The following is a 26,227-nucleotide window of genomic DNA, read 5'->3' as shown; positions in this document are numbered from 1 at the left end:
TATATATATATATATATATATATATATACATATATATATGGTCATGCATATATGAATTCAATGTAAGAAAAATATTGATTTAGTTCTACTCTAAAATCTGACTGATAAATGACTGCTCGGATCACTTGATATGGAATCTACACACGAGACGCTGAAATATGTAAGAGAATTTGCAGAGAGAGGAGGGGAGACACTGTGCTATGGTTAGAATACTCTTCCTTTATTGCAACTGCAACAACAAAAAACAACAATAAAGATGAATAAATACAAAAAGGTATCCTGCCTACAGTAATGGTATCCGACAGAACACATCTATAGGCAACCCTCCAAGTTGACGACGAATGGACGTTTTAGTCTTTCGTGGATTTCATCGCTTTACAACACACAGTTTCTGATTTCATCATGTATCACTTTAAAACGGTAAGTACTGACTGTCTCTTGTATTTTATTGTGTTGCATGCCCGACAAACTTCAATTCTACATGTCCAGTGTTTCTTGCTAACTTTTTTTTAAGTACTGTCCACCTGTTTTTTCCTTTTCTGCAGCTTTGTTTCAATAAATCTGATATTGTTTGACAAATTTCTGCTGTAGTGTGTAAGTGTCAAAATTGCACAGAATAAACACGGTAGCAGTTTACTCTATACTTTAAGAAATAGGATTTCAGCTATTTTAATTGAGGAAATATACAAAATAGTTAGAAAGTCATCAATTCTTAGTCATAGGTTTTGGTCAACCTCACACATCGTAAAACATCAAATGCACTTGAAAACTGTAAAATCCTCTGAAAGATGAAAAACTTTCTGTGAACTTCCCAAATTATCACACCTCTTGTCATCAGAATTTAAAAAAACCCCCCAGAACTCGTCCAAGTTTTGGCTGGAAATGCATTGGTGCAAAATCTGTTGAAATTTTTCAGACAACTCGCTTTGGACGTTCATAACACGAATGACAAATTTAGGAGAAGCAGCTTTACGAATTTGTAGACACACATTGAATGATGATGCCAACATTTCTGTCACAAAACATCTTGCAGCTGTACATGTTCACATGCTTTCATGTTCTCGCCTAACGTATATATGATAACATATGATTTACTGCAATCTAATTAAAACATTGTATTGACCATAAAAATCATCTACTCATTTTAGACATGTGGATGCAATCTGGCAATTTACTTCTTCAAAATTTGTGCCAGGATCCCACACACGTAATAATTACTGATGGATTCATATTAGTGATAATAATGTCCAACAGACAATAGAACAATGAGGGTATGAATATTGCCGAGACGAGAAGCAGGTTTTCAATGGAAGACTTTGCAACAAAGTAAACATGTAAACTTTAAACATATATAATCCTCTAAGTAGTTTGGCTCTCCATCAAGCAGAACGAAGTCAGCGCAATCATAAAACTTCGACACCACAGCATATCAAGTCATATTAAATAATTTTCTAAACGTTGATATGATTTTGGTATAGAAGCTTTAATAAAAAAATACAACTTATTGTGACCGTAAGCAGGTTGTGCAGGGCATAACAATATCTTTCAATGTATACACCTATATACACTATCAACTAAACATTTCTTTTAAAAATAGTGACTCCCTCAAATATGTACCATTATCTTGCAAGAAAGCAAAGCAGTGTTGACTACACCAACATATTATATTTCATAAATATAGGCACTATATATTAATTTCTGTTACGCAAATTTGAAAAGCACTTCTTACACGTCATAGTCACAAGTCACCAAAAGGTGATAACTTTGCCAAGATAAAAAGTTATTCATCACATTATACAAATTGATATAAATGGTATTAAACCTCCAAAGATTACCTCTGTGACTTTAATATATCAAAGTGAAGCACGAATCTATATCAAATATACATTAGATCACAAAATTAGTTTTGCAACCTTTAAGTAATAATTCTAAGATTATATTGATTAAGCATGTACCACTGACACATCAAAACTCTATAAAGATCTGGATGACGCAATTCAAATTTAATTCATCTAATCCTTTCCCAAAACTGGATATTACATAGTGATATACAACAATGTATCCCTGTATGAAAACCTGCCAACTTGAGTATTTTAAACATATCAAGAATTCACAAAAGACTACTGAAAGAAAAAAGCTCTGCAATGCAAAATTGGTAGAAATCAGTCACAAACTTCAAAACCTAACTGCAAAGAGTCATTTGGCACAGTTGTTGCTGTTTTTTTCCAAATAAAAAGAAAGAATATAGTCTACCTTTTTTTGAAACTAAGAAGTATCAAAGTCTTCATGTTTTTACTAACTCCTATTCCTTTCTAATAAACAAGAGTCATATAAAAGCATTATTTTGTATTTTCCAAATGCAAGCTACTATGTTTACACATTTGTCACTCCATGAACTCTGTATAACTGGAAAATGTACAGCTGATTCAAGTTCAGTCAATCCAAAGGTGACTGAAATGCCTCACATCACATATAAAAACGAGAGTAGAAAAAGAAGGCAAAAAAAAATAAAAGGTCAACATTGAAGAGAGGCATCATACAACATGCTGTACAGCACAGCTAAAGAGCAAGGAGTTGATTTCTTGCAATGCATCAAACAAGTTTAGATGATTCAAAGATCTGATTCTCTTCCACAATAACCAACATATATAGATTTTTTTTTCAACCTTTAATGTGTTGTATATATGTGACCGTGCACCTCAAAACGAACATAAAGTCGCACACACTGATTTTGCGTGAGGACTGAAAATAAGTGAAATGGGTCAACCTAGCCGAACTTGACTTTTTCATATTTTCTGAAAGAGCGGGTCTTCTTTTACATTATGCTAAAATTTGGTATCATAAAACGGGCAGGAAAGTATTTTTTTTAGCAGTTTATCTCGAACATTTTTGGTAGAATAGTGTGATTATGTGTGTCTTTAGAATCCCTTTTTCATTTCTGAAAAACCTTGTCCACACTCTTCACTTTCAACTCTAATAACTTTTGAAAGGATAGTGCTACTGTTTTGAAAGTTGGCATTAATTATGGACAGAATGTTTTAATGTGGCATGCTTAATTTCAGTTTAATCTGATAATCCCTTCATTATCGTTACTCTGGTGGTTTACTTCTTGTTTTTTGTCCCATTCATCGCACAGCCAGCACGGTTTTGTAAAGATTAAGCGCTTGAATAGACAATGTACTTCAGAGCCTCTTTTCTCAGTTCACACGTTTCCTGAGTTTGTGCTTTCTTTCCAATATTTAGATAGGTTAGGAGAGTCCATTTGATTTGAGTTATACATCATTTTAAAGCTTAAAGTCTGCTCTTTCAGAATATGTTCTTGACTAAAAATTCATGTCTGGCGACTTTTTGTTTGTTTTGAGGTGCACAGTCACATATAATCTAATCACTTAAGAAGTGGCAAGGTGCCCCAAAATTTGTAAATATAAAATAAACTGTTGGTGTACAGCATGACAAGATTCTGGAGAATTTTTCTGTTTCAGTGAAAAATAAAAATCATTAAAAAAAATGTGGACAAAAAAGAAATGTAACTTCCCAGCCTGGTTGCTTCTTGATAGAGTGTAAAACACACTGGAGACAATATTCAATGCTGGATTCAGTTTCACAGGTGTCCACTGACATACAATGTACAGGACAGGAACGTGAGAATCAATTGTGATTAAAAAAATAAACAAACAAACAAACAAACAAACAAACAAAAAAGACCACACATTGATAGACCAGTAGAGCAGCATGAGACTTTCTTGCTGCCAGTTTGAAGATAATGAAAGGTTCATGTCTTTTAGCTGACAGTGACCGAACCCTCACTCCCTCCAAGAAGGATGGAGCTTAATAGCAAAAACACAAAGAGCAATACAAAGGAGGGTAAGATTTACATATTTCCCTATGGTGTTGTCACCTACATAATAACTACTGTATGCTCTTAGTTTTAAATCTTCATGAACTCCATATCTTTTACACAATGAATTGAAACAAAATATATCTTATCAACTATATACATAACACGTAATTATGATATTCCATTTTATTGCACAATACACTGTTCATTAAAACATACAGTTCACAATGACAATACACTTTATGACGACAACACAAGTTCCACAACAAAATTTGTGTCAGCAACAAGTGGTCTAAGAAATATCTTTGACTCTATTTCAACAATGTTTTACGCTTATAAACTTAATACCTCTAGGCACACATTCCAAGACAAACTATGGCTTATTATTTATTACTGTCAGAAACAAAACAATGAGATGATACTATTGAAATCAAAGAACACATGAGAAGAATCTGGTATTTAAAATCAATTTTGTAATACTTTGTGAGGTCCTTTGAAATCTGCTCCTAAACACTGATTGAATGTGCACACATTTCTGTCATCATATTGGGACACAGTCAACTTCCTGCATCACTTTATGTGACAATTATTTCCCCCCTCTACATATTGTATGTGCACACATGGAATGTCTAGGAACTGAGTTCTAGTTGCCCGTGGCTCTCTGTGGCTGAGTTTCCATCGCAGCAATCTCCATCCTCGTCCTCGATGTCTCCGTCTTCTCCATCAAACACATCCTTCCACTCTATCCTCTCCACCTCGGGCGTGGCGATGATGTGATTGTAGGAGAAGGTGTCGTCCTCGATGAACCCACTGCCGGAGTAGCTGCGGCGCTTGAAGTACCACTCGGTGATGTAATCTGTGGCACTGGTTGCTGGGCCAAGGTTGATACCGATGCTGCCGGGCGTGGTCGGAGATCCATCCCCCTCCTCTTGCTCCTGTGATGGAGACTGTTGCTGGGTGTGGCGGTGGTGTCTACGGTGATGCCTGCGTCCCGCTCCCTCCCCGTCCTCGCCGCGCCCTTCCTCGTCCGAGGAGGAGAAGTTGAAGTGGCCGGCCTTGATGAGGAGGCGCTTGCGTTGCCGGCGGCGATGCCAGTTGGGTGGGTTGTGGGGCGACAGGAGGAAGTCGGCCGTGATTGAGTAGTCGGAGTCATAGCCCTCCTCCAGGGAGAACCAGTCATCATCATCGACGGGAGGAGGACCTGCTATCCACCCTGGAGATAGACAGAAGTAACAGGTGGTTACTAGGAGATGTACAACAGGGAAAAACATCTACAAATCTCAGTGCTATAATTATTCCCTTGAGGAAATCATCTGCAGAATATATTCATTGATGTTCTTTCTTTCAAACTGATCTATATCCATCCACAGAAACATGATTTACAAACTCTCATGAATTTGAATTAATTTGTTGGAAAATACATAGTTCACTATTGGCAAGATTGACCTGCCAATTCAAAGAATTTTGACATTATGTTTGAACACATTTATCATCCACAAAGCTAAATTTCTTTTCATGCTGAATTCCCACATACAGTTTTTTTAAACATCATTTTTCTAAATACTGCTCTGTATGTGATTCGGCAGTATCACTTTTATTTCCAGTGGTCAGCATATGATGCATGTTCCATGCCATGGCAGTACCTTCACTTCTCAGAATAACTTTAAAAAAAAAAATCTTGTTTCTTTCCTTTTCATGCACATTGCAGGATAAAACACTGAATATTTTAGACAACAAGCCTCCTCACAATTCTCTATACATTCATGTCTGTATCAGGCAAACCAAGATAAAATGTTCTTACAACAGTATTAACCAGCAGTTAGAATGCATGCATATGAACTCCACAGCACCCTCAGAAGCAATCAACTATGTCTGATTTGCCAGGAGAGTACTAGTAATGTGCATGCTGCAGCGTACTTTTAACACCAAGCTCAACCACTTCACATCAGCAGGGGCCATACATTATGATCCGTAAACAGAAATGTTTCTTTGTTTAAGGGATGTGATAGGGGAGGGGGTTCATCATCACCCCCCCCCTCCCCTCAAGAGTATGATTTTACCCCCTTTTACCCCCTCAAAGTACAAGTGACACCTAGCTTTCAATGTCATTCTCTCCCACTGGCAGAGTCACCATGGGTTGAACTAATATACTTGGTACATTGCCACTGCTGTCTTTTTCAAAGGTATTGTACCTCTCAATCACAAATCAGCAAAGTTGGCAGCTTCATGGGTAACTGTATCCATGACTTTTTTTTTTTTTTCAACAGTCATGATTTACACTTTGCATTCAATTAGCAGTGATCTCACAGAACCATCTGATATACTGTAAAAGTGGAAATTTTTGCGGTGTTGAAATCTTTGCGCATTTCGCGCAACCAGAAGCTAGCGCGAAAATAAAGGCACTCGAATATCTTTGCATGCCATAGTTTCCAGTAGCTGATGTCTTGATTCCGTGGACTTAAAAACATGCGAAACTCTTCTAACCCAGCTAAGCGCAAAAAATTAGTCGCGCGAAAATATCCACTTTTACAGTAACACAAGTACAGTTTTGATAAACAAGAAGAAGAAAATATTTAAAACTTTGCCCTTTTACAAGAGTGACATCAATAAGGGTGTATAGAGCAAAGTTTTAACCAGAAAATTGCTCTTGGGCCTAGGCTTGTTTCCACAAAGGACATATATCTCACAAATGCAGATAATTGTAAAAGTTCCATATCTGACTTATCTGAGCTTTGACTTTTTGTCGTGCTTTTATTTCAGTGCTGCTGATTCAGATAAATAGGAACAGAGATGTGCACAATTACACCTTTATCTAACTTTTCAGAAATACAGGTATTATATATATATATATATTTTTTTTTTTTTTTTTCCTGAATACCAAAACTGTACTTGTGCTTTCATCTTGGATACTGCATACAACATTACACAAATATTTTCATGAATTTCAGCATGCCTGAAATATTAAGTCAGTTGCATTCTTCCATGTTGACCTGTTTATGAATGAAAAGAAAACCAAAATCCATGCAAACTTACAAAACGCTGAAAATGGCATGACGAGCTGGAAACAAAATTTGTTAGTTTAATACTTATGTTCTAGAATGGGTTAGACAAAGGAAAGTTGTACCTACTCCAAAAAGAAGGTCAAATGGATAAATGAAATAGCATTCGATATACTGGAGATGAATTTCACCATGGTGAATAAGGTTGAATCACGATATTCCACTTCCATATCAGTTTACCGCCCTCTGCCACAAGTGATATATATAGTGATATACATAATTATACATAATGAATTTCATATGTGGACTTTAACTTTGCCATGTGGTAGTTGTACTTCATGCACCCCTACACTTTGTTAAACAACACATTATGGCCTGTGTTCTCGAACAAATAAAACAAGAAAAAAAAAACCCCACAAACAACAAACCACATTCCATTTGAATACTTTGTAGCTCACCTGATGTCATGGGTACACATGTAATTGCAGCATCATGACAATCACCAATTTGGGATCACACTATCTCCTAGTTTAGCACTAAAATTAACAGCATCTTGATGATTAAATTTTTGTCTCATTTGATTTTTTTTTTTTTTTTTTTTTTTTGGGGGGGGGGGGGGGCTTTTTGAGCATATTTTTGTCTATAAACAATGAATAGATCTACTTCAGTCATGCAAACACTTCAGTGTCCATTTCAATTCAAGAAATATCTTCCTACCTAAAAAAAAAAAAAAAAAATGGACATGAAGTGTTCTGACATTGAAGCTTTCCAAGAGAAAGGAATATCTACACCTGATCCCCCCAACCCCCCCCCAAACAAGAATGGTAGATCACATGTGATTTAACAAAAGAAATTAAAAGTTTTGGTTTACACAGTTTTGATGAATCTCCTTCTTAGAACAATGGCCATAATGTTGTTCAGTGTTTCCAACCACCATACATGTATATTTTACATGTACATAATGATAATTAATCTACATTTCAAATGGTGAGTCAACAAGAGAAAGAATGATGGATGGAGAGATAGAGAGATAGATAGATAGATAGATAGATAGATACTGTAGATAGATAGATAGATAGATAGATACTGTAGATAGCTAGATAGATAGATAGATAGATAGATAGATAGATAGATAGATAGATAGATAGATAGATAGATAGATGAATAAAGACTTGAAGAAGAAAAGCCTAATTAAGACAAGAAATGATGGTAATCTTCCATGCTCCCTGTGGCATATAGGAACAGACACTAAACCAAAATTGTATACCTGATACTCTGAAATGACAGACAACAGCTCAAGATGAAAACAAACATGCGAGGCATACTAAAACATGTATCCTCTCTATCTTTTCCTCTTTTTTTGTCTTTCCTGCCCCTCTCCACATACTGGCCAATACAACATCAAACCATTACCATAAATCTGTACACCAAAAAAAAAAAAATGCAATATAAGAACTTTTCTTTTCCACATGCTTGAAACCACCACAGCAAATCATGGCAATGACAAGTAAAATCTAGAGAAGTCAAAATTTCATATCCATATGAATAGAGTCAAGGGCATTACCTGAGTAAAGCCACATTAGTCTTGCTGCATGGTTCAGAATAAAGAAACAGACATATTTCTTATATATTTCATGATAAAGAAAAAATACTTCCTTATAACCTGTTCAGGATGAGAGTCAAGAGAGTATGCTCTGAAAATGAAAAAAAAAAAAAAAAAAACTGCCATAATTTATATCAACATACCGCTTTTTGAATAATCCAAACACAAAGAAGTGCCAAACTGATGATACCAAAATGTGTACTGCTCTCTTCTTTTGGCATTTGCTTCCTCATTACTTTTGATGAGAACACTAGCTAGACACTTAATAGCACTTAATCACATTTGAATAGTGCTAAGGGTATTTTGGTCCTGCACAGGTGAATGACAGAAAAATAACTGAGAAGTCACCAAATGTGATACTTTCACCATTGCAAATTACTGAGAAAAACTAATCAAAGTGTATCAAGCACCAGAACAGCATCCATAATATAGAAGAATGCTGAACAGATGTCCTCACCATAATGAACTAGAAATGTCGCTACAGCGACTGGTTATACCCCCGCCAAACAACATTTCATAAGCTTTGGTCAAAAAACTGAGGAAGTAGTTAAATCCGCAAGATCTTTCCTTGATCTTCTGCCATTAATATGCCGTTACCATGGCAACGTACTTTCGGGTACTGTCGAAAAATGCGTCTTGCACATCTACAACCAAAGGCACACATCTGTACCAAGTTTCATGGAAATTGGGTAAAAACTGAGGAAGTAGTTTGCAACACAAAATTTTCCATCATTTTGGCTCATAATATGTGAGCTGTTACCATGGCAACATACTTTTTGTCACTGTCAAGAAATGTGTCATGCTGACCTATATCCTAAGACAAACATTCAATATGAATTCCATGAGAATTGGAAGAACACTGATGAAGCAGTTTTGCCATGAAGCATTTTGCCCTATATTTTACCAATAACATGCCGTTACCATGGCAACGCACTTTTTGCCACTGCGGAAATATGTGTCTTGCACATTAACATATTCAGATGAACATCTGTACCTAATTTCATAAAAATTGATCAAAAACTGTGGGAGGAGTTCGCGACGCAAGATTTGTACCCATTTTTGCCCATAATATGCCGTTACCATGGCAACGTACTTTTGGGTACTGTCAAAAAATACGTCTTGCACATCTACAACCCAAGGCACACATCTGTGCCAAGTTTTATGGGAATCGGTTGAAAACTGAGGAAGTAGTTCGCGACGCAAGATTTGCAACGGACCGACCGCCCGACCGACCGCCCGACCGCCCGACCGACCGCCCGACCGACCGCCCGACCGACCGTCCGCTGATTCCTATATACCCCCTTCAAATTTCGTTTGGCGGGGGTATAATGATCCACCTCAACATGGAAATAAAATCCAACACTTCAACATAAGAGTGAGTTGCTACACATTTGATCATATTACTCATTTAATCTTCTATCTTGATATTATATCTAACTCGAAAACACAATAAAAAAATTCAGACAAGTTGCAAAGAGTGAGTCAGATGAAGTTTCTTATCTCTCTCTGACAGCAGCATTTGATCATAAAATTGATACAAAGTATCACAACTGTGATGATATCCAATTCAGCATTAAACTCTCTCTCTCTCTCTAAACAAATTGAAACAAGAAACAGAAAGAATAGTACCAAGAATTGCAGTCACGATGACGGACATCACACTCATTTTCACTTTGTCCACAATCAACTTCAAAAGCAAATTTTGCAATGTCACTTTACACCGCTATCATAATCAAATGAAAACATGATTTAATGAAATTCCTTGGGGGGAAAAAAAATCAAAAGACCACAAAAAAATCGGGTAAACAATTGTTCTTATAAAAGATCAATGTACTTCATGCACATAGTTACAATGGAAATGATGTATTCCTTGTTGCGATTAATTTGTCATCACACGCACATCCAGTCAGAATTTGTTGTTGAAATCCAATTAACAGTGTTAAAAAACAACAACAAGCAAACAGACAAGTGCTACATGTATATCCAGATTTAAATGGGCTTGGTCACTCTCATAACTTGGACAAAACATGTCAGCTTTACTTAAATTTCTGCATGCACACCACTCTCAATATTACTGCAGACTCGGTGGTCACAATGGGCGTTGTTCCAATTTCTTGTACATGTACTTCACAGTGCCATTTGTGATATTTCAAGTAATTTGAAATGAGAAATCCATGACCTTGAGAATCTAACATTTCCTCAAATCAGGCTTAAATGTCCAAAAATGTTGACTTGAAAAAAAAAATTGGCAACTCTTTTATCCCCCTCCTTTATTTTTAAACAAGAGATGGACAGAAGATAGGAAAGTGAAAGTTTGAAGACAAAATGTATGTTAGCAAACCTTCTACCTACATCTACCATTCTACCGTGACAAGTTATTAATTACCCAGACATTGAGATAATGATCAATGACTGACTTATTATATACTGTGTAAGTTGACTATCATTTTGAAGCATATAATCTAAGGTAGAAATCACCCACTGTACCATGTATACACTCTAGATAAAATAAGATCTACACATCAAGTAGTATATATATGCATTTCCATGGTGTTGGAATATTTCTGCCACAGTGAATTTTATTAGTATGACTTCACATCAAATAACACCATGCATAGCTTATCTTGATTGGTTGATAAGATGTGAATTTGCAAATTGTACAGAAAGTTACATAAAGACTTTGAAGTCCAATGATAATGTACAAGTACATGTATGATTGATATAACAGGTAAAGCTGCATGTTGGCTAATTGCTATTTTTAATATACAAATTACACTATATCATATACTGTGAGTGTAGTACTTGTGATAGGCTAGTGGTGATAGCATAATCTTCAGTGTTAAACTTTGACCCAATACTTTGCCATTACATTTAATGTTCTTATGCATAACATAGGAACACCATACATACAATGCTAAATGTTCAAGTTTTACACATGGTAGCATCTCTATATTACACAGAAAAGGAAAATGTTGATAAAATACAGGGGGTCTCCCAATATTGAAAAGCGTGTGATTCCAAGTGTGCTCCTCCCACACAAGAAAACACATCTGTACTATATGTATAATGCATTTCACATGGTATACCGTAGCCCATGGATATTGTTAAATTGCATGTTTATTGACTAAAGAAACTGAACTACATATCTATCATAGTCTATATCATTACACAATGTAGAGTGGAGTTTCTTCTCCATGATTCTGCAACAACCACTGGAGACAGCACTAGACCAGCTGTCAATACATATATTGGTTTGTGCATGTGCGAGCCACAGGCAGGCTGTTACAAGTGTATGAAATCAGCACACTTAGGCTGGTATTGTACTACTCTAAAAAGAAAGTAGTTTAGTAATGTTGTTGATAATCTAGGCACTTTACTCTACCAGGTAAATAAATGGCTGAACAGTTCCAATATCAGGTATTTAGGTATTTGTAGTACTTTTTTTCCGTCATTTTTTGCATTCTTTTGGGGAGGTATTCCCATAGGGTTTATAAAACAAATACTGACTACAATACTATGTGGGTAATGGAGATATGTGTTGACCTGCCGTGATTCTAAAACCAAAAAACCTAAAAAAGAAAAATAATAGTTTTTGGTCTTTAGCAACAGTGGTGGGAACGAACAAATATTGGCGATAAATTTGCTAGGTATCTGAAAGCATACAATGTCTGTCCAGAAGAACAAATAATACATGGAAAATATCAAGCAGTTGGCAATGGTACTGAGCATGTAAAATATATTCAGGTACACAGATACATTTGTACATATATATATGTATATTAAAATATCTTTCTGTTCTACTTACAGTGACCAGTAGCCCATTCTAAGGTCAACATACTATATAACCTGCAATGCCTGTGTGTGTCAGTTCACTTTGGTGCAATAGCAAGCATAGAATGCAATGATAATGATCTAAGAGTACAACATACTCTATGGATATGATTTGGGGACTTTGCCTTCATTGACTATAAGTATGCCTTTAATGATTGTATGTAAAATATGTCTAGTGTGAAAGCCACAAATTACCAGATATGTATGATATGGCTCTACAAAACCAATTAGGAATGTGAGTAGATATTGTGTATTCTTTTCAGCATGTGGAATAAATGAATTGAATCAAATCAATATCAACTTTACATCACTCTTCCTCACTTCAACATCCTACCTTTCTGATATCTATTTGGCCACTGAAAATATCAGAACTGTAGCCATCTCGTAACTGATTGACATCAATGTAGGGCAATTTGTCAATCAGTTGCAATGAAAACATCTCGACGGAAGAATTTCGTGAATTTGAATATAGCCATCTTATATGAAACAAAGTCAACATCTGTAAATTCTCTACACTACTGCTCATCACGAAAACAGTCTGTAAGCTTTTGTTGTCACTCTTTTTAATTCAGTTAATCATTATTGTAAAAAGGGCTAAGAGTTTGTTTTAATCTTCAAAATGGTAACAAAATCATAACATTAGCAATTTTGAAGTAAAACAATATCTATCAGATGCAAAGGAAAATATGAGTGATTCAGCATCAACTTAAAATTTCCAAATGAACCTTGCAATTATTTCAATGAGTGCAAGCCACTAAAATTTTGATGTATGCATGTTTGTCCATCAAGGGAATGATTTTGCTTTATGAAGAAATCAAATGATATCTCTGAGCTGGAAAGCACCTAGGAGTACAAAAACAAATGGTAAGGGTATCATTCTTATGTCCCTATCTAAAGTTTATGTGAGTAAACATACTGTTAATTAGGGAATACCACAGAAATACTCTGATGATAATCAGCATTGTAATAAAACCAAGATCTGTGATTGCTATCTTGCAGTGAGCAGTTAGTTTGGGCTTAGGACATTAATCATAATATTTTTGTCATATCTCCTACAGTTACTCTTAACAGGTGTATCAAAATTCACAGGTTATTTTGATGTATTAGTAAGTATTTACATATATATTTGAAACTGACAAAAAGATGAGAAAATAACAGGAGGTGATGTCAGCCATGCATCTGTCCAGAGTAGTTCTGTGAAATGAATGTTAGTTAGCCACATTGGATTTGTCCATTATGAATGGACAGCATCCTCCATAATCACAGGAGTACAGTCTATCCATGTGATAAATGAGTGGCCGGATATACCTTTACTGGGGTTCCAGCATGCATAATAAAATCATATCATGCAGATAGGATATATCTAGTGTATAGAAAAAGCTTTTGAGTGCCGAGAGCATGCATTTTATGTGCAGCTATACAAGATTTGTAGCCTTACACAAGATGCTAAGGGACGCTCGCAGCACCCTGGCCAACGTTCGCGTTGGCCAGAGGGACTCATGCAGGGGTGCGAGATGGGGCGTGGTGGGGTGCAGGGACCAAAGACGTAGCCCCACGCCCCCCACGAAACAGAGGGCAGAGGTTAGGTCAAGCAAGGTATCATGGGAAGGAAGGAGAGAGGAAGGAAAAAGGAGGTACTGACCCCACAAAGTACCGCCACCCTAGAAGAAGAAAATCACAGCGATGATAGGAGAGAAAGAACAAAGCACATGTAACTATTCTCTTGGTGAAATGAAATGAAGCAAAATTTCAAAAAAAAAATGCAATTTTTTCCACACAGCATATATAGATAAGATGCCTAACTAGTGACACAACAGCAATATTCTACAATTTGCAACAAGAGGATCAAGGGATAGAACCATCTCTATGAAATATATCAATACTAAACAGATGCCTATTATCCCCGTTATGGTGCTGTCCAAAGGAACATTCACTGAAGAAATTATTTCTTTTTCGTTTTAAAACTGAATAACAGATGTTCGCGTGGAACAAGACTGATCACAATCATTCCACATTCCACAACAGTATTTTTTTACCCAAAAGATTCTAGATACTGGCAAAACAGTGAATGTCTACCCTTTAAAAATGGTTAACAGAAAAACAGGATTTTTCATTTTAAAAAGGCCTCAATTGTCATTCATCACCCTCTCCTTCCTAAGTTGCCTCACGATGCAGTCACTATTCACATCACCTCACTCTTCTTTTATTTAAAAAAAAAAACCCCAAACATTCGGTTCTGTGTTTAGAAACGGTAAAGTCTGATTATCAGTCAAGAATAGAATCAAATGCTTTTCAACTTCAAAACACAGCTTGTCTTCATCATTTCAAAAATTGTCACACACAAAGCAGTTGTCTCTTTTTGACATACCCCTTTAACCAAATCAAATTCCATTGCCTTGACAGATGATAATTTAAAGTATGTATTCAACATAACTGTATGCCTGCCATTAGCACTATTTTATTCATCTTGATATGACTGGTAAAGGGAAGCACTGTGGTCACTGAAGGGTAATTGAGGTATAACTCTGCTCACACCACTCAATTATAGTGTACTGTATAACCAGAAATGTTCGCCTGCACGAAACTTTCGTTAATTTCGTGAGGAGTCAGGATTCGTGAAAGCAAAACGCATGCAAAATTTTCTGTCTACACATTATATTGGATGCCACTGGCACTTCACAAAAGTTTCATGAAGCAAAAAAGGCTGTCGGCTCCAATTCACCACAAGTTTCATGCTGCGAATGTTTCTGGTTTTACAGTAAATCATTAAGGGTCTATGGGAGAAAACAAAAACATCACTCTTGATCACATCTTTCAGAGTACACTCTTCAAATTATACTATGACATTTTGGAGCACATCACTGAAATTTCCTTATCAAAGGTGTCACATGGGTATTTTGCATTGTATATCCAAACATCAGACAAGCAAATCTAAGTCTACAAACACTGCATGTCAGGCAAGCCATTATCACATAATCACAGAGGAATAAAGAGAAGGAATACGGAAGCACTGTATTGCCTCTTTTGAAGTAAAAAATAAGAAATAGCTTTCTAAGAAAATTTAAATTCTATAGCATATATAAAGTATAACATGTAACACATCCAGGAAATTGGATTGGTACATCAGTTATCTTTCATCTACAAACTTTGATCAGATACTATCACCATGCACACAAAAAAAGAGAAAGGGAAAGCATAATCAAATGAAATGCCACTATTGGAAAAGAACAAATAAAAAAAGAATTCATCTGAAAGGAAATAAAGACAGAACAAAACCCAAACTGAAATGAGTGAACTGCATGCTAGTCTTTGAGTTTACCTTATTCTTGTTTTGGTCAAATCTGGCAGGGGAATCAAGCGTGGCAAGCAGGTGAAGGGGAAGAAAAAATAGTTGGTGATTAATTTTTCAGGTGAATTGCTACAAAGTGTGCACAAGTTTGAGAGAAAACAGGAAAAACAGTAGTTGCGGCAACTGCAAGTTGTTGGTTTTTTCGTTTTGCTACAGAACAACTATGTGAGATTTACAAATGTAATGTGTTAAACATGCTCAACTGCACAGGATAAGGAAAGCTGTGAAAGAAAGAACAATTCTCACGGCATGTAAAGTCTTCAATCAATACGACACTGACACAAAATGAAATCACCTACGTTATCTAGCATCTCCATCAAATACACATGATCTGATGAGTAACATGTCTTGGCTCATGACCCGATATTTCAATTCTGTCGCTCTCTTTTCTATCAAAATGATGGCACAATAAACAGCGAAATCGTCATCCTCTCAATTCCCCACCCTTGTGCCAGTAAAAGGACAACTGAGCAGAGAGTACTGCCTGTGTCTATAATATGTTGTGGACAGAGGGAGCTCCTGAGGTTAAAGGGATGGTATAGTTTTGGTTGAGATGGGGATTTGAGTTTTCAACCTTTTTTGTGAGATAATGAGAAACCTCTGAAATATGAAAGAGCATAATTCAAGTGGAATCCTCCTCAAATAAACTTTCAATTCCGCTTAGAATTGTATGCTCTCTATCAAAATATTTCAGAGAGTGAATTCTAAGTGTCTCGCAAAAAGTTAAAAGCTGAAACTTCACCTAAACCAATACTACTATACCATCCCTTTATGATCTTCCTGTCTTAATGGCAAGTTTCAAAGCAGGACTCCTGAATAATAGAGAATTTTGATCTGAAGGAAAAAGGGCGAGGTGCTGTCGCGATCAAGATTTAACGAGAGAAGTTCAATGCATACAAGTTGGCGAGTTGCGAAGCTGCAGTGCACACTGTTGAGTTGCATGTGCACCAGAAATGTATTTTTTAACATTTGTTTCTGGCAAAAACAGGGCAGTTCTGTCAATCTACACATCTGCGAGCACAAACTCTATCTACTCATCCAAAAAAAAAAAAAAAAATGATACACCCCCATACCTGTCACAGTTCATTTCAGAATTTCAAACAAATCAATTTGACATTTTAAATGGCATGGATGAAACATGCGTGACGTCCACTGAAGACAAACACTATGACTCGTCTGACATCATGGACAGGTGCCCATCAATCATGATCTCCAAAACACTCAGTGACACTTTCTTGCTGATAATACATTGCAAAACAACCTGGACCAAGATAAAATAAGCAACCTTTTCTCCCCCCCCCCCCCATGCTCATGACACAATACCATCACTCTTTCATTATTTGTTGAATGAATTTTCAGCTGTGAGAATCAACTTGACAACAGTTTGACTTGTTAGTTTCATTGTCATTACCTACAGTACTCCCACTGGATCACTGCAAATATTTCACAAGTGTAAATGAGACTCAAATCTTGTGGACAATGCAAACAAGTTACAATACCACACACTTATTATTTACAAGAGTCCTGTGAATGACGATATGATAAGTCTTAACAACATTCCTCTGCTATACTCTACAGGGTAAGACATTTTCTCGGAATCAAACCAAATTGTTAAATAGATGTAGCTAAGTACAAGGGTAGGGGTCAATCATGGGTACACATTTGGTGACTGGTCATCATTATTTTTCATACTACTGACAGTAAAGGGGAATTCAATTGAAAACAAAAGCTGTACAGCGGGTACACAGAGAGAATCAACGCTTACACCTTTGTTCTTATCTACTGAAAGTTGATGCTGTCTCTGAAATTATAACAAAAGTAGTGCAGAAAGAAAGTAAGACCAACAGGAAATAAAAGCAGCAACAATAATCTACAAATATGATCTTACCCATTACACCACTGCAATATCTTTTGTACTTTTTTTTTGTTTTCAATAAGTATATGAGAATACTTTTTGCAATAAATTATCACTCAAATGTCATATTTTCTTTTTTTTTTTCAAATTTGCTTTACAAATGACTAGCCAGAGCATTCAAACACAAGAAATATATGTCAAACTGTTATAACACATGATCGAATCTCATATACGCTACACAGTGTACTTAAAAGACAGAGTCAAGTTTCACATGTACCTCCTTCTTTTCGCTTCATTTTAAATGACAAAATTCTAAAACAGGATGTTAACTACTTCCCATGAGTAACATCCAATATGAATAGATACGTAATGAAAAAGAATATAGATAAATAGGTATATAGACAGAGAGAGAGATGAATCACTGGAATGCTACACAGAAAGATATATAAATAGATTGACGAATAGATAGGCAGGTAGATGGACAAGAAATATATAACTAAATGCATGGTTCTCACCTCTTCACTTCTTCGGGAACGTAGACGTACTCCATGGGGACCATGGCCCTGAGCTCACTCAGGGATTTGACGAATTTGAGCTTGTTGCTGAACTTGTGACTGCACAGAACACAAAACAGCAGGGAGGCAAAGGACAGCAGGTTAGAGTGAGGGTGAGCACTGACTGCTTGTTATGTGAAACAAGAAGAGAAATAACACTTCTGGTGTCTCCTGCTGACCCAATAGTCTTTGGATTGTATCAACGTTTATGTGTATGCTCATGTATGAGTGGAATATATTGTTTAACATATATTCCAACATAATTATGTATGCTTCAATTACCATTCAAATACATGATTACACATTGATATATACCTGCTAAAAAGATATTTCTACATCAGCCGCTTTATCACTGAATCCCTAATTTTTAGCAGGATTTAAGAAAAAAAAAATTTTTCCTCACAGTGTGCAGAGTAGCATACAGCATTAATGACATTAACTTGTTCATCTTATTCTCTTGCTACTATTTGAAATAAGAGTTTCACCAATTCCCCTCAAGATGTGCTACAATAACCCTGCCACTGAAAATATCCTGACTGAGAACTGGACTTTTACCTGATGAATGGCTTGGTGAGCTGGACGATGGCCTTGAGCCAGGTGGTAGGATGGACAAGGTACAGCCCCTTCAGACTCTTCCTCAACCTGACCAATGACCACACAGTAAAGGACACGGCATGAGTTACAATGAGATTTCTTGTCTTGCATTCTCAATTTCTAGCTATGTCATTTCTGTTATAGAAGAGGTATGCAGGATTTACAAGGGAGCTCGATTGAGATGTCTACTCTTCCACAACTGTTGCTTCCATTTGTCACTGCATAAATTCAATAAGAATTGCTTAACTGCTGTACTGACGACAGCTGATGATGGCTAAAGCAAAGAAAAGTTCCTTATTCTAACAATTGGCATGAATCTCACCTTACAGTATATTGTGTATATTGATGTTATTGAGAAGGGGAAAACACCCATATATTTCTTCGCCAAAATCACAATAGTTTGCAAACTGTCAACAGAATATTCTCTCTAATCTGGTCTGCACACGTGTTGATAGTAACATTGACAATAATGAAATGCTGATAATATCATATCTCCTAGTCTTTCATTTGCATCACTGTCTCTCTGCTGTAATAACACACATTCATCAACACTCAGTCTGTCAGACAGAGATATGATTTCTTTTGCCATGGCCACTACTAAAACACTGATCAAGTCAGTGCTTATTTACGCCTAATGTAGGGCAATTTATAGATCAGTTGCAATAAAAACAACTCGACAGAAGAATTTCAAGAATTTGAATCAACATCACTTGGCTGATCACATATAAAGCCTAGCACAACTCCCACAACGATCACATTGTGTGAACCAGAGAATGCAGGGGGGCTACCAGACCGGACCGGACCGGACTGCCCGTTACGTACTTCCTGTCGATCATCTGGTAGCACTTCCTCATCCACGTGATGGATGGCACTTTGGCCCGCGAGGCGGATCCGTGGAAGTAGATCAGGATGTACTCCTGGGCCACCAGCAGCTCCAGTGTGCTGACCACGTAGAGGAAGAGGTTGTTCATGATGTACGTGTAGTCCTTCCTCGTCTTCTCCGGGAGATAGCAGGAGGCGAACACGATGATGGCATTGAGGCCCTCACCGTAGTAACCTGCGAAAATCATTTAAAAAAAACACCCCAAATTTGATCTCTCTGCAGTCATAACGAAACACAACAGAGATTATAATCACCATTCAAACACGTCCCAAGAACAACAAAGCTGAGAAGTGCAGGAAATTGATAGGAGATCTGTCTAATCCTATGTCACAATACCCGGACAACAGATGACACAGAGGGGTTTATCTGGAGTCCTAATCACTGGGATCAACCACATCCTATGGACATGGAGTCTAATGACCCTCCCATTCCTTATACACAGAGACTGAGGGCATTCATCATTTGCTTTCCTGGAAAACAAAAGAAGGCAGGATGCATTGGCTTCAATACAATCTCTCTGAGGTGGCTCTTAATTGGACCTTTTCTTTTTTTTCCTTTGTAATGGTGACATTAAAATCCCAGCATTTCTGAAATACTAAAAAAAATAAAAAAACACACACGAAAAAAAAAATGGTTCATATCTACAAAGCAAAAGAAGTTTGACTCTACAACATTTTCTTTTGAAGAATGAGTGAAAAAGTTGCAGGGTCTTGTTTGCCTCTTTACCAATCATTGAGGAATGAGAAGAAGTTTAAAAATTCAGAGGGACAAGACAAAGTGTTATTTCATAGAGGCATCTGATATTTAAATAAGTTTCATCTGCTATTATTCATAGAGGCATATTGACTTCTATCATCTCAAGAAATTATAAAGAGTTTGGTATTTTTGACATGGGCTCAAATCATCCAGACTTTCAATATCATGGCTGCAAAAGATTTCTCCTGAATCGTCAGGGACTCTCTGATGAAAAAGAAAATAGAGTACCAAGGTGTGATTTCATAGTCATTGACCGTCATGGAAACTGGTTTTAAACAACCTCATCTGGCATGAATATTTGCAAACAATGTTGTTGCTATTAAAACATGCTTGCATCTGGTTCCAAACCATGCTACAGCGGACTCCCATTATAACGAAGTCTTTGGGATGGGCAGTTTTCTTTCGTTATATCAAAATTTTATTATACACGAACAAATAAACAATTACAATACATTGAGTGGATAATGTTGCGTCCTGAAGTTTAACTTTGTTGTAACCGGAATTTTGTTATAATCGCGTTCATTGTAACGGGAGTGCACTGTATAACAAAATACTGTGACACCATTACTTCAGCACTCTATGGCATTTCAAGCTATGTTCTGCTGTAATCCTCTCCCCCTACACACCCCCCCCCCCCTCCTCAAATAAACGTGAAATTTAGAACAGAGTGAGAACACACCTCCGTGCGACAAGACTTTCTTGTATGGGTTGATGGCCTTCATATCAATGTTGTACTCCTTCCCTCCGAGGGACACCTTTCGCCACCTCCACCGGTCCTCATGCTCTTCCCTCGCTGAGTACTCCTCGATTGGTTCCGCCTTGTTCATCGGGGTATCATCTTCACAAATTCACAACAGAATACCTATCAGTATCGTGGCTGAATCTTACTTTCCAAAAGATGAGATACATCACAGTGGAGAAATTATAAATAATACATTATAAATCAATGACTGGAGGATGGCTAATCAAGACTTTTGTTCATATTGACACATTTCCCTTAAACTCTCTTCATCAAGTTAATATCCTTGTGGAAAACTGGACATAAATGCCCCCACTTGTGCAATATCACATCATTTTTCCATGACACACATCTTTGAATACACCTATTCCCCAGTTTCATCATAGTCTCCTGCTAAGATTCAAATTACCGTCATATGGATTACCAAAAAGAAAAAAAAAGATACCGGGTTAGATATATCAGGAGTGAACATTTCCTCAAAATTACAGCAATGTATGAAGAAAGGCCAAAAACATGCTCATGACAACACAAATAAAATGTCAAATGTCAGAGAATTGTCAAAAAATTTCTGCTTGCCAAATGGGCAGGTAAAGTGTGGGGCATAAAAAGAAGAAAATTTGGAAGTATTTTGAAAATGGCAGCTGCTAAGAACACCTTGACACAAATGGCGACCAAACTGCAGTCCACAGGTGGACTAACAATGAGTCATTCAGCTGAAATTCTGGAACACATGTGATATCATTCAGAGGTTTGCTTGTTTTGCTTGCTTGTTTGTTTGTTAATCTATTTTGTTGTTGTTATTCATTGTGCCCACCTTCCCAAGACATCTCGGTGCTGGTGGGGGTCAGGACGGCTGGGGTCACATCCTCCGTGACCTCCGTGCCTGGCGACGTGACGGTCTCGTCCAAGTTCAGAGACAGCTCCGCCCTGATCTTCTTCTTCTCCTTCGGTCTGGCTCCTGGTGGCAGTCCACTCTTAGAGGCATCTGTTAAAAAGACGGGGGGGAGGGGGGGAGAATAATATCAGCAATGCCACTGTCATTGATGTTTTATCAAACAGTCACAGTGGACTCCTCATGGCGATGTATTCTTGCTGATGGATTACGAAGACAAAATTTGAAGACTGGTGTATTCAATGTCATTCCTGCCTTATCACATATATGTACATACCCTTTGCTCCAGAAATCAAGCAAAGACTAGGTAGATTTTGTGCATATATTGCTCTTTCCATCGAAATAAAAACCCCAATGTCATTAGTACATATATCACTTAAAGATGCTGCAATATGACCACTAAGACTAGCATTCATAGTCCTTACTTCAAACAAACCTTAGAATATTTCCATAAATGTTAAATGTTTATGTAAGTCATCGATGTCTTGTCCTCCTTTACGTCCATACCCCTTGGTATCAAAGTATGGGCAGTATCACTACACACAACTGGTCCTATATAGCCTTGCTCAACTGATACGAAACTGTCTACAATCATAATGACTCACTGTTGAGTAGTGTAAATACAGCAGAAATTTATGCACACACCGATCCCAATTGCACTCATGAAGACTCGAACACTGAAGGTTCTTTACAGAGGTATGTTGGAGGACATACAAAAAGCAAGCGACTAGGCTAATCTAGTACGGCTACGATGACATTCAGTGCATTGCATCAACCCTCTGAATACCACATTGATTTCCTCTCTATAGGTTTATGTGTGAAATTTGTGCATATTTTGACTTATTGGCAAAGAAAAAGTTAAAAGCTCTCATCGCTCACCGGATTTCCTGAACGAACCGTGGACCTTCTCTGCCTCCGCCTCGTCGTCGTCGCTGATGTTCTCCAGGTCGATGCTGCCCTCGCTCACCACAGAGTTGACACTCTGGACACTGAGCCTGTTGAGGAGCGTGGTCGGTCTCTGGAGCTTCTTCTCCCGAAGGACAACGCCATCAGGCATGAAATCGGCCGTATGCTCAGCCCCATCTCCAGACTGGCGCTCAGCCTTGATTTCCAGGAAAATCAACGAATAGTCGACATACTTAAAAAAGTGTCTGATACACACAGAACAGAACATACGGACACTTGTATGTCATAGGTACATTGTATGTTGTAAAGCAGTTCAAGCATCACACCATGGTGGAAAAGCCCTATGTAGATGACAACTTGTATTCTCATCACTACATTGCAAAATGTCACCAAATTGTGAGATGTGTACACCCACAACAAACATTGTTTTTACCATCAAAAGATGTCACAAAATAGGTAAATGTAAACATACATTGAGAGTATAACTGATCTTTATGGCTTTAAACAGTATGAAATAAAGGAGCACCTGTCAGATTTGTTTTGTAAGTTCACAGTGTCAAATTTCCTATCTGCTCCTAAAAGAACCCAACTACAGAATAAATGTGTAATAGAGATGTAAGTTACAAATTTATACCTCTCTCGGAATGCGTGTGTGCTACAAGCAGAATATATATACACATTCGAGCAAAACTTTAAAAAAAGAAAAAAAAAAATTGTGAAAATATACCAAAATTAAAGGCAACATCAACAACAATATTTTATAGTGACTTTGGGAAATGCATGATACTGTATTGAAACATGAAGGTAAGACAAGGTCTGTTCCTTGTTCGGCTTGTCAAAATTTTTAACGTGCATCCACAATCTCAAGTTACCTCGGGCACAGGCCGCCTGTAAAACGCCTCGTCATTCTCCCTCAGCTCCTCTCTGTCCCGATCCGTCTTGCTGCCCTCGCTCTTGTTGCCCTGGAGATTCTGGCGGGAGTACTCGTCGTCCTGCCACCCGTCGTCGCCCTGCGTCCTCCTCGTCCCGCCCTCGGAGTCCAGCGACATCTGGCGGCGGTTGGCGCTCTCCTCCAGTGAGGAGTTCAGCTTGTCAGCAATCTGCGGGGACAAAATGTTAATTGAAGGCGACCCTTTAAGTGATTTCAGTAATGATATCATCAGTATATATGGAGAACATCACAAGATCAAGACAATGACAAAATACCAGTAGGAAGAGGTGATGATAATCACAATAAAGTACTGACATTGACAAAATACCAATAATGTCCATCACAGTGACAATGAATCATATCCGCAACATCACAGTCAGTACTATCAACACGACATGAGTAAAATACTGACAAAACAGGAAATATGGATAGTTATAACAATACATTTGATCTGCTGCTAAGAACAGATCAAAATATTATCATCATTACCATAGTTTTATCATTACAGCGCTGTTTTATCATCATTCCCAACAATACCAACAACATTGCATGAGAATATACGGACAAACTATCAAATGATGATGACCATGGAAACAATTAAACTGAAAAAAAAAATATCATCACGGTTGTTGCCATGGTGACCCAACATCCTCATCATCTTTATTAAGAGGCATCCTCCACCCACCTCTTGCTTGGCTCTGATGGCGTCGATGATGGCCTGCTTCTCATCCCACTCCTCCTCCAGAGTTTTTGTCACGCTCTCGTCCACCGAGATGCTCTTCTTGTCAAAAGGTGACATGGGGAGCAGGCGACTTCCGGTCTCGAGCGCCTCCACCTTGAGGGTCGAAGTTCAATCATGACAGAATTAGGAACAGAAACAACATATACAGAGGGTTTTTGAGTTTAGAATTTCATACTGATTGCAATTGTTTTCCTTGTCTCAACAAGAATCATCTTATCACATATCAAGAAAAAAAACTCAAAGGAAATAAATATTATATAACTCTAAGAAGGAATATTATAGTACCACTAACTCTTTGAGAATAGCTTTATTTTTCAAATTCTTTTTGATGTATACTCTTGATGGTATATAAAAAAAAACAGCAACAACAAACAACTCACTTCATTAGGCATGATTACTCCAAATTACCCTCATACCTGGCTGGAAAGAAGATGCATTCACTGGGAATTTAAAGAATGCAGAGCATGCATGCAGATTTGCAAAGGAGCAATACATTAACACAGAAAAATGCAACCACTTAATCTAACAGGCACAGCCAGCAGGTACCAAAAGTCTGCATAATAATACACTGTAGCATTAGATAAAGGTAGCTGCCAAAGGCATTGCTGATTCAATAGGCAATCTCATAAACAGTTTTCGATGTCATTAATGATGACCTCACTAAGAAGATTGAAAAGTAGTAAAGGAATTTATTTTTTTGTGTGTGTTTGACTTTCTACTTGAAACATGTAAATAAGAAGAAAGTAATAACAGAAGTCTGGCTACAGCACATTCTGTGGTGATGAGTGCTCATGGTTTCAATGATACATGAAAATGTATGAAGACTACACATACTGCAGTGGTTGCATGATCTCCCGAAATATGAAGAACATGAAAATGGTGGCTTAACCTCTTCAACATTGGTAAAGTGTGTCAGGTTATAAATTCAAACCAATTCCAAACACTCCACAAATGGTGCAACAGCATATAAGAACCATTATGTATCTTGTGGAAATTATTCTCACAGCAAGGTGCATCTTAATCCACACACACACACAGACAGACTTCTTACTGTTGTGAGATCCAAGTCAGAGTTGAAGGAAGGGAGCACAGGTATGAGATTGACTATATTCCTACCTGACATGGCAAACGACACTTAGCCAAGAGATGAGAAAAGACATGGAAACAAACACAACTGCAGGTGTTTGAAAAGAATGTATTTTTATTCCATCTGAAATGAGGATATAAACAGACAAATTACACAGCCTGAGGCTGAACACAGCACATCAAAATGAGAATAAAAATGCACATCTGAACATGAAATTGCCACATGAAATGGGGTGCAGAATGAGGGAAACTGTCTTGTGTCATGACATAGCACAGTTTGAGCAATCATCTTTTTTTTCATTTTTTTTTTTCACACATGCAACCAAAGAGATTTAACAATAAGAAGAAAACAGCACTCAAACACACATGCAGAAAGAGATATCATGCAAAAGGCTGCTGAAACTTTGTTTGTTTTTTCTAACCTGTAATACCAATATCCCTCTAACCCATTAGATTTGTGCATGCTAGAATTAAACAGATCTCATAGTCACATACAAAGATGTTTTTGTTGTTGACACTGCAATTTCATACAACACTGAGCAAATCTGAGTGCAAGCTGCGGAGAAAACGGCCACTACGAACACTACATTATGAAATGAAAATGAAAACACACAATTAGGTAAAGCGGATGCACAGGGAGCAGAGCGTATGTGGTGGGAGAGCTTGTGG

General features: G+C 37.3%; 1 protein-coding gene across 1 annotated transcript in view; it reads right to left on the bottom strand.

Moving 5' to 3' along the window:
• Positions 1–3,678: 3,678 nt before the first annotated feature.
• LOC139729264 (uncharacterized) overlaps positions 3,679–26,227 on the bottom strand; it is a 48,398-nt gene continuing 25,849 nt past the window's right edge. Inside the window, exons 4-15 of the mRNA XM_071640195.1 lie at positions 24,416–24,565; positions 23,672–23,899; positions 22,773–22,995; positions 21,816–21,986; positions 20,942–21,100; positions 19,446–19,680; positions 18,585–18,671; positions 17,991–18,089; positions 15,591–15,612; positions 13,914–13,932; positions 8,402–8,425; positions 3,679–5,051 (exon numbers count right to left, since the gene is read on the bottom strand). Of these exons, the coding sequence (XP_071496296.1) occupies positions 4,468–5,051; positions 8,402–8,425; positions 13,914–13,932; positions 15,591–15,612; positions 17,991–18,089; positions 18,585–18,671; positions 19,446–19,680; positions 20,942–21,100; positions 21,816–21,986; positions 22,773–22,995; positions 23,672–23,899; positions 24,416–24,565 (2,001 nt within the window). The 3' untranslated portion in view covers positions 3,679–4,467. The remainder of the gene's footprint in view (positions 5,052–8,401; positions 8,426–13,913; positions 13,933–15,590; positions 15,613–17,990; positions 18,090–18,584; positions 18,672–19,445; positions 19,681–20,941; positions 21,101–21,815; positions 21,987–22,772; positions 22,996–23,671; positions 23,900–24,415; positions 24,566–26,227) is intronic.

This window comes from Diadema antillarum, unplaced genomic scaffold (assembly GCF_040938485.1).
Source record: "Diadema antillarum isolate AM-2024a unplaced genomic scaffold, OU_Dant_1.0 seq00000231_RagTag, whole genome shotgun sequence".
In the NCBI taxonomy this organism is placed as follows: domain Eukaryota; kingdom Metazoa; phylum Echinodermata; class Echinoidea; order Diadematoida; family Diadematidae; genus Diadema; species Diadema antillarum.
This window is presented reverse-complemented; position numbering and strand designations above follow the sequence as displayed.